The following is a 10,476-nucleotide window of genomic DNA, read 5'->3' as shown; positions in this document are numbered from 1 at the left end:
AACCATAAATGTTTGAAACAAGAATTAATGACCTCGCAAGCTGTAATGTAATGGATGATGGCTTTACTTTACAGGATTTCTAATACTGTTTCCTTCTGTAGGTTGGGACCACATACAAACCATTGATTCCTTATTGAGGAAAGGTGGATACAAAGCTGCAATCAGTAATGACTTCAGGAAAACTATTAAACTGACCAGGTATGGCTCCCCCCGACGCACACACGTCACATGCTGATATATTGCAAAAGTTCATTTTATCACTTGTACAAATGCTGTAGGGCATGGCCATATTCCCATGAAGCAGCATCCACTGACGGCTGTTACAATACACTAAACCTGATTGTAAAGGGGATTATGATTTCACCAAATAAAGCTGGATTATAAAGTTTTACCATTTTCTAATATACTTGTTATCAATTCCTGATCACAGTTTGTACTTTGTCATTCAGTAGGTCCATTTAATGTATGCAGTATGGACTTTCAAGGGGTTGTGGTGAAACTAAAACATGTTTTCACACTTGTTTTTTTATTTATATCCTGGACGTCCTCCTTTTAGGTCTAAGAAATTGTCTTTAGAATATAAACCTAATAAAGTTTCCTTTAAAGAACAAACTTCAGAATATAAACAATATGAGCATCTGTGCACATAGTAAACTTGTCTAGTCTCCCATACTAATATAATGTGTAGATCACAGGCTTATACACTGTTACTCCCAGATTAATACGGTCCAGATAGGCTTATACCCAGTTACTCCCAGACTAATAGGGTCCATATAGGCTTATACCCGGTTACTCCCAGACTAATAGGGTCCATATAGGCTTATACCCGGTTACTCCCATACTAATACAGTCCAGATAGTCTGGGAGTAACCGGGTATAAGCCTATCTGGACTGTATTAGTATGGGAGTAACCGGGTATAAGCCTATATGGACCCTATTAGTCTGGGAGTAACCGGGTATAAGCCTATATGGACCCTATTAGTCTGGGAGTTACCAGGTATAAGCCTATATGGACCCTATTAGTCTGGGAGTAACCGGGTATAAGCCTAATAGGGTCCATATAGGCTTATATCTGGTTACTCCCAGACTAATGGGGTCCAGATAGGCTTATACATGGGTACTCCCAGACTAATAGGGTCAATATACTAATAGGGTCCAGATAGGCTTATACATGGGTACTTCCAGACTAATACACAGTGTGAAGATTGCAGATAGGCTCATACTGTTGCTCCCATAGCAATTACTCTAAGCAACTCTACCTGCAAGAGACTGGCCCCACATCTGTGTTACACTGCTACCAATTGCGACCAAATAATGTCCAACATCTCCTAAAACAACCCCCCCCCCCAAAATCATCAGTTATAATAGAATACATGCATTGCACCCAGTGGGCTTGTCGTATAGGGATAAGTACTTGGCTCGGTGAAAGTGGCACTGGTGTGGAGACAGTAAACCTTTTAGTGTGTGGAGATTAGCACCGTTAGCCGGGGTCTGTCCACTTGTGACACGTCCAGGGCGTCTCGCTGGGGCTGCCCTTGTCCTGCCCTGACCTACATTCACAGGCTCCATTAGTTGCCAAGCTGTTGGTTACGTTTGATTGCGGCTGGGATTTTGCAGCAGATCAGCTTAGTGATGAGTCGGGCTCTCTTTACATTACATGTGCAGTCTGCTCTTTTATACACGTTTTGTAGAGTGAGCCGTGTATTTATACTGAGGCCTCTTATCTGTCCTTGTAATGTGCTAAAACCTTGTAAGTGACACATTAAATATCCTCCAACCTGGGAAGTCCTCAGCCACTGACATCCACTTTACTAAAGAGCGGACTAGGCCTGTGCTTCACATCGTACCCGTGTCCTCGGAGGTCCGTCTGTATGATTGGCGTGGCCCGGAGCTGGTATTTTGGTGTCTTGGCACACATCCATTCACTCAGTTCTTTGTTGTGGGCATCTGCTTTGCCTCGTGCTGGGAAGGCTGGGACCCCAACACTCCTAGTTCACAAATCCCCAGTGACTCCGTGGATAAGCCGTGGGAGCAGTTCTTATGGCATCTCATAGTAGAAGTCCTTGCAGGCCGTGGCCTCCAGGTGAGAGCCCAATGAGGCATGAGTATATTGTTACTTGGATTGCACCCCTTGCTTTTTGCGAGATAGTGACCCAGTCAAACGCCTTTACTTTTCCCCTCCCTCATCAATATGTAACTTTGATATGGAGATACCGTAAATAATAGTAAACTTTAAAGGAGTTGACTGCCCTTTGGGGACTTTTTTTTTTCTAAAATACATGTGGAATCAATTTAACTAAGAATCTGTCAGTGAGCGCATTCTGACAGGCCGGGGCCTCACCGGTCACTACTGCGATCCTCACTCTGCTCACGCTGGCAGCCAAGTGTCATGCAAGTGTCACTGCGACTTGCGGTCCGATCATGTGATCGGACCTCAGCTGCAGGGGGCGGGCTGGCTCTGAGGAACGGCGGGAGGGATTTCTCTCCATCTCTCCTCCGTTGCCACCTACTGACATTCTCGCTCTGCACTCGTGGCACACCGGTGTAATGCGAGTGCAGTGCGATTTTTCTCTCGCCCCATACACTTGAATGGGTGCGAGAGAGAGAGTCTCAGATTACAATCGCAGCATGCTGCAATTGTTTTCTAGGTCCGATTAGGGCTGAGAAAATAATCGCTCATGGGTGCACAGGCTAATATTGGTCAGAGAGGAATGCAATGTTTTATTGCACTCCACTCGCTCCGATTTTCATGCCGTGTGGCTTATGCCTAATGGAGAGCTTGTAACTTCTGGGGTTTTTGTTTCCGGTCAAGCTCCTCCCAATGACTATAGACCACATTAAAGTTGCATGTGCATGGACACAGCCAGTTAAAGTAACAGTGCAAAATCTTTAATAAATCACATAAACGATTTATAGCCCAAATACATTTTACATATTTAAATTGTTCCTAGATCTAAACAATCGCTTGTAAAGTGTTATTCCCATCTCCAAGATCCTATTCCAATATGCAGTAGTAGTAGCAGCAGCAAATACCTCCAATTAATAATGTGGTACAGTTCTCCTGATATAGCCATGTCTTACTTCATGTGCAGGGCATTGCAGATTTGATATCCATGGTCACAACCACACCCAACTAACTGTCACTATGAGTGGATGTAACCATGGATACCTAAGCTGCAATGCCCTGCACATCATTTTAAGAAACATGGCTATATCAGGAGAACTATACTACATTTCTAATTGGAAGTAATTGCTATTGAAATTTATTATTATTATTATTATTATTATTATTATTAATGCCTATCCCATTATGTAGTAGGAATATTTTTTATTATTATTACTACACCCACTACATATTGGGATATGCATTATAATAATAAAAATAATAATAATTTATTTTATTATTATTCCTGCTACATATCGGGCTAGGATATTGTAGATAAGCAGCTTCCCCAGGTATTAAAGGGGTATTCTTATCAGTGATGGTCCCATTGTGGTTTTGTGCGGTCTGCCTCTCACTGATTACACAGTATGCAGTATATACAGTATTTAGCTCCATTATATGTAACATTCAGTGCTGCTTCTTGCATATAACCTGTTTGTGTCTCCTTTGCAGATACCGTAGCGAGAAGATGACAATGAGCTATGCCGAGTACCTTTCCCACCGTCAGCACCACCACTTTCAAAATGGCATCGGGCACCCCCTCCCACCATACAACCATTATTCCTGACACTGAGCCGCATGACCAGTCACTAGACCTCTCAGCAGAACTCTTCCCAGGGGACCCCGCTCCCTCTTGGTCTAGCTATCTCTATTACTGTACAATTTTATGATGATTGTTTCCGTTGTCCTGTTTAGACTTTGCTTTTCATGGCAGCGCTAACCAGGGCAACGGGTGGGAAGACATATTAAGTACCCACAATATATTTTTTTTCTATTTTTTATTAGAATTGTTTTGAGCTACTGAGTTTTTTTGCAGCATATACATATATTTTCTTTTACGTCTTACATTATTTTACCGTTTGTGTTTTTGCTAACCTATATCCCTATTGATCAGGGTTTCTCAATGAATGTGGATGGAAGGACGTGTTAAATAATGAAGGATCTGTGATTGCCAGGATAGGCGTTCTCTGTGTGTGCTTAGCTTTAGTCTAGTACATATCACTTTTTTTTTTCTCAATCAGTAGTCTGCTTTTGTCGCTTTACAGTCTTGGGTTTTCTAGAAGAATGTTGGTTTTTCTTGGCATTTCCATTTGATTTTCAAAATCTCGTTGATTTTTTTGTTTGCTAGTTGAGAATTTATGGTCATAAATTTGTCTGGTTGCTAATTTATCAGATGGATATTAAATGGATGACTTTTTCCATCTTTGTGTTTTGACTATGACCTACATTGGTTTTACAGATAATGGCAGCACAAGACATAGATGCATATGATGGAAACACTAGAACTGTGTCGGTCAAATGTTTTTAAACCCTACCTCAGAATCGCCTTGCAGTGTTAATGACTTGCATTTACATGATTGACTGTGTTTGGTTAACCAAATTGTTCTGTAATTGCTTTAATGAAAAAAAATGTTCTACCTATCCGGTGTGATTTCCATCATCTGTCACATCCCGAGTCTGCATTTCCACCTTACAATCTTTGTAAATGCCAAGGGTGTTGGATGCTGCTGAAAAATCTCTTTGCTAAGTTGTATTGATGGCTAATTTTTAGGAATTTCTAGCTTCGATTCAGACCGGACAACTATTGGGGTAGTGGGCTGTGGTCTAGATGAACAGCAACAAGCAGAGACTTTGAGTTTTGTTACTACCATGGAGCGGCACTCTTCTTACTTTTCCTGCTTTTGGTTTTCTGTGAGGCTGTGCTATATATTATAGGAGCTGGACACTTTCTTATTAACTTTATAGAAATCAGCAAACTGTTTAAAAATAAAGTTTTGCGACCTTTCTGGAGTCTGCTGTTCTGCCGACCATAAACATCCCTGTCTTCGCTGGTTTATTTGTTGCCCCATCTACATAGTGGCATGCCCCACCGGTTAACCTCACCGTGATGTCTATCCCATTGCTCACCTCTGGTGTCTACTGAATGACCCTTTTTTGGTAAAATGCGCAGTGGAAAATGTCTCTCACTTAAGCTATTTTGCTGCTCGTGCGCATGCGCCGATTTCTCAGTCCGGCACATACATAGCGTAACCAATAAACTGAGTCAAAAGGAGGTTTAGTGAGCTCACTGATCTTCCTATGGATCCTCGGGCCAGGGACTATGTGGCTGGCATCCACCACATAAGACAAAATTTAGAAAGGAAAAATCCCGTGGTCCGTCTTTCATAAAAAAATTCTTGTCTTTATTGATTCGTATTAAAAAAAATTCATGTACATATTCTGGACAACTGTCCCGACTGACGCGTTTAGGACTACATCCTTTCTTAAAGGCCTTTGAGAACGTACATAGTCTGAAATGCATCAGGCAGGACGGTTGTCCAGAATATGTACATACATTTTTTTTTTTTTTTTAATATGAATCAATGACAAGAATTTCTGAAAGATGGACCATAGCATAATCAGTGTCTTCTGTAATATCTTGGTAAAGCACTACTTCTCGTGCACAAAGAAAGAAGGGCAAGATGCATAATCTACTGCGCATGCGCTAAATCTTTAGAACATTTCCAGTAGACCCCAAAGAGCATGAGCATGCATTGAGATGTGGATATGGTGACCACCCAAGGGGCATGAGGAGCAACACATGACCAGTGAATACAGGGCTGCTTATGGGCCTTGGATAAAAGACTGAACATGCAATACAGGTATATTAGTAATCTTTATAACTGGCATTATAAGAAAGTGGCCAATCTGTGTAAGGAAATGTTGGGACTCTACTTTTGGAGGATGGTAAGCAGGGTGCTGGCTCGTGGCATAGAATATGCTTTTTATAGAAATCGAACTTTACTTTTCTCCAGCACAAGTGCCATTAGCCTTATCATAGCTTTACAGATCTCTCGGGCACATGTGGCGCAGGTGGTTCACTGTCGGCGCAGGTGGTTCACTGTCGGCGCAGGTGGTTCACTGTCGGCGCAGGTGGTTCACTGTCGGCGCAGGTGGTTCACTGTCGGCGCAGGTGGTTCACTGTCGGCGCAGGTGGTTCACTGTCGGCGCAGGTGGTTCACTGTCGGCGCAGGTGGTTCACTGTCGGCGCAGGTGGTTCACTGTCGGCGCAGGTGGTTCACTGTCGGCGGCGTCTACTGTAAGACATGTTAAGCAAAGCTCAGCTGGCTGCTTTTTATAGCAGACCTTGCATGCTGGAAACAGCATTGGGGTCACTGGAGGCAAATGAAATCCAGGTATTGATGCTCCCGGCAGGAGGTTTCTAGATGTGCTTGTCTGTTATGGTGGCCAGGGTCTGTAACCTTATTGTAGCCAGAGCGGCTTATCCTTTAGCATCATAAGCCACTCCTGCTGCAAAGAAGGTAAGCTCTTCAGCAGTTCCTTCATCCACATCATTTGCTTAAAAAAATGGTCATCCTCGCTGCTGCTGACTTCAGTGGCAGGGATCGTTTCCCCTGTTTGGATGCCTTAAATAAGTCACATGCTGCCAGCACATTCTGCAGAGGAGACATTTTGGTGTCTGAGCAGCTTCCAAAGTTTCAGACCAATACATTGTAGGTTCTCCTGGCAACAGGAGTTACCGGGATGTAACTTTGTTTTTTGTTCCTTTCTCTCCGTTCCCCCCATACTCAGGTGCACGGAGTAGAAATCTTTTTTTGATATATTTTTTTTCTACGCTTTGTATCATGTACCATTGAGGAGGAGTTTGAGTGGTTTCTCTTATAGAGTCTTCTACCCATCTCTTCTCTCTTTAGTCTGTTGTTTTACACCCACTAAAGTGAGCACAAGTGAAATCATGGTTTTTGCTGCAAAAAAATGTTGTTTTTTTTTACCAATACTGGCACAGCAAAACGTTTTTTGCTTTTGTTGGCGCAGGTTGCAACATTCTGTCATGAATGAGCTTTAGAATTTTTCCTTTATATTTTTAAACTCTATGTATTTAAAGGTGCTAATCATCCTTGCACAAGGTCCCGTGACTGGTCATGCCAACTCCAAGATCATATCAGATTTTTACTAATTCTCGATATATGCAGATGTTCTACAGATGTTTCTTACTTGTGTAATAATGAGATATTGATGAAATGCCAATCCTGCAGGTTTTGATAGTACAAGGTCAGCAATACTTCCCAGCATGGCTTAGGGGAGATCGAAAAGAAAAAAAAACAAAAAACACAAAGGATTGTTTGTGTGTCCTTTTTGTATACAGCTTAGTGCAAATTGCATCTGTCTCTTAGTAGCTGTTTAATTAACTTTAAAAAAAAAGTTTAAAGATTGGTATACAACTGGGATGGTGTATTGGTTCTGCAGGTGAAATTTAATACACAAGGCCCAAGTCAATGGAACCCCTAAATGTTCAGGGGTGAATAGAAGTAGCCCTAATTAGTGATGAGTGAACACCACCCTGCTCAGGTGTTCAGTGCTCGTAGCGGGCAGTCGCTGGAGACGTGAAATACTAGGTCTAGTGATGAGCGAGCACCACCATGCTCGGGTGTTTGGTGCTCGTAACGAGTAGTTGGTGGAGACGTGAAATAGGTCTAGTGATGAGTGACAAGGGCTCGAAACAAGCAGATGGATGCTTGGATGGGCGCGAGTTGTGTATCGAGTATAATCGAAGTCAATGGGGAACTCTAGCATTTTTCCAGATCTTCTGGAAAAATGCTTGCGTTTCCCATTGACTTCTATTCTACCCTGTACTCAAGTCGTGCTCGCTCATCACTAGCCCTAATATTTCACATCTCCACCTTTTGTGACGCACAGTCACGGTGCCCACGCTGCGGAGAACTACTGCACTGCTATCCAGAACTATTTTTCTGGAGGTCCTATTTCTCCCAGTCTGGTCCTGCAGGGTTAATGATTGGATTTTTATTTATTTTTTTTAATTTTTTCTTTTACCTCCTGAGAAGGGAAATTACCAATCCCAGTTTCCATTGAGGTCTTTGAACAGACAGCACCCTCCATCTCTTCTTCTTGGTGCACCTTGAGTTTCATTTGATGGCATAACTGCATTCACTTTTTAATGGAATTGGGCTATAAAATCTCTTAGAGTTGATGAATTATAGCTAAACTGTACCATATAATTTTTTAATTTCTAGTCAATTAATCTTATAGCACCTCAATAGGACTGTGGTTTCACGAGTCCATGGAAATACTCATACATTGCATTTTCTACCAGAGAATCCAGCTATGCAACTACTTTTTCTTTTAAACTTTATTTTATGTATGCTATTTCTTTATTATGCCACATTTTTTAATTATTTTTCCACAACTATTAGCTGTTTTAGATGCACAGTAAACCATGTAGCTGGAATAATTAAATGTTTCATATTTTAATTTAATCTCTCAGTGGATGTGTGCATTTTAATCCCCGTTCTTGTTTCATGTATGCATTCTTGAACTGATCTGTCACCATTTAGTTCTAGGTGGTCCTGTGGCCTCCATCTTTGGCTATACAGGCCTAATCTACATTTGCTGCCGGTTATAGAAGATTTCTATATTTGTTTCTGACGTTATGCCTTTTTTTATGCACCATCTAGAATTTTTTTTTTCAGTACAAAACACCATGCTGCTATGAAAAAAAAAAAAAGCTGCTGTCATGCAATGGAAATACGACCCCTTGGTTCATACAATGCATACATGAAAAACACAGATAAATGCGCACAACCCCTCCGTAGGCAGCAGGAAGGAGCTAACCACCCCCCACCCCTGGTTCTCCCAGACCAATACACCTCCCACTTGTATAACATTCTTCTTAGTGCTCGTCTTCAATTGTGCAGGTTTCTTAAAAAATTAACTAAATCTGTCTGAGATAGATTTCATCTCTTATGTGTTAGACCAAACCAAAGAAACCTCTGGCCATACTTTTTAATGCTGCTCCTTAAAGCCTTTTCGTTCTATCAAACAATCCTGCAGGATTATAATATGTTCATTTTTTTTTTGTACAGTTTCTAACAATGTTTTTTTTTCTAGTGTTTAAGTGAATCAAGTTTATTTGAGGAGACTGGAAAAATGCATCCTCTGTACAAATAAACTGATTTCTTTTTTTGTTTTTCTCCCCCCTGTTCATTCTTTTGTCTAAGGAGCCCTTCTTGTGTGCCTCTGAGAATTAAAGGGTTCCATGTTACATTCATTCTTAAGACCAGCAAAGATTCTTTCTACAAGATTCTTTTTTTTTTTTTTTGTTTGTTTCATTTTTATATTACTGTTCCGGGAAAAAATAAATAAAAATAGTAAAATATAAAATAAAAAAAAAAAATTATATATATATAAATATAAACACTTTGCGCTGGACCCAGTAACTAAGCTGGTTGAAAAACGCACTGAGAAAATGAGTTTGTTTGAAACTTTTGTATAAAACATTCAATGACTGTTTTTGTATATCAAAGTTGATTCTTTTTTCAGAAATTTTTTGGGATCTAGTTTCTAAGTTTAGTGTTTTTATATGTTACGGAATAAATTGCTTTGACTATATCACCAGCTTGATGTCAATGCATTGGTGATCACCTTCACAGCTAAAGATCCTCGGAATGCATTGTGGAGCAATGTCTTGTGGGCTTCTTCAGCTACGAAGGACCTATATAAAATGGGCCACGTGGCTGCCTGGCGTAGCTGCGCCCCCATAATTTCTCTACTTATTAACTTGATTACAAATTACAATAATGACATCACAGAGTACATGCCCCTCTCCTTTCCATTATACTAGATCCTTCCCTCCACATATAGTTGCTATTAGTGTGAAACTGTTATAATGGGCATTTTATTATGATAGGTAAGGTTAAAAAAAAGGTAAAAATGGAGAAAAAAGGCAAAAAAAATCTAAATATAGAAGGTTATTTGTGGGTCTGTGAGCTATGGCTGTGGAAAGATATTGTAGTAGTTTTAACACTATTGTTACCTTTTAAATTACCCAAATAAAATATGGAAAAAGACCGATAGCTGCTGTTCTGGACTTTTATTGTATGACCTTCGCTTGGGCTTCTGAATGTTTGAGACTTTATGTAGGATGCTAAAAAGATCGGGCAAAATCGACATGTTCTGGCTGTAGTGAACAACCTCTACAAAAGATACTAAGGTGCCCATATACAGTGCCTTGCAAAAGTATTCAGCTCCCTTGAATTTTTCAGGCTTCAAACAAAGACAAAAAAAAATTTTTTATTGTGCAGAATCAACAAGTGGGACACAATTGTGAAGGTAAAATATATATATATATATGTATTGCTTATTTTAAATTTTTGTAAAAAATAAACTGAAAATTGGGGCGTACAATATTATTCGTCCCCTTTACTTTCAGTGCAGCAAACGCACTCCAGATGTTCATTGAGGATCTCTGAATGATCCAATGTTGTCCTAAATTACTGATGATAAATATTAGGCTA

The 10,476-nt window shown here is 40.5% G+C and overlaps 1 protein-coding gene across 1 annotated transcript in view; it reads left to right on the top strand.

Annotated features, from left to right (window-relative positions):
• AMMECR1 (AMMECR nuclear protein 1) overlaps positions 1 to 10,027 on the top strand; it is a 248,158-nt gene extending 238,131 nt beyond the window's left edge. The window contains exons 6-7 of the mRNA XM_075323940.1: positions 102 to 198; positions 3,617 to 10,027. Coding sequence (XP_075180055.1) covers positions 102 to 198; positions 3,617 to 3,731 — 212 coding nt within the window. The 3' untranslated portion in view covers positions 3,732 to 10,027. The remainder of the gene's footprint in view (positions 1 to 101; positions 199 to 3,616) is intronic.
• Positions 10,028 to 10,476: the final 449 nt, after the last annotated feature.

This window comes from Anomaloglossus baeobatrachus, chromosome 9 (assembly GCF_048569485.1).
Source record: "Anomaloglossus baeobatrachus isolate aAnoBae1 chromosome 9, aAnoBae1.hap1, whole genome shotgun sequence".
Classification (NCBI taxonomy): Eukaryota; Metazoa; Chordata; class Amphibia; order Anura; family Aromobatidae; genus Anomaloglossus; species Anomaloglossus baeobatrachus.
This window is presented reverse-complemented; position numbering and strand designations above follow the sequence as displayed.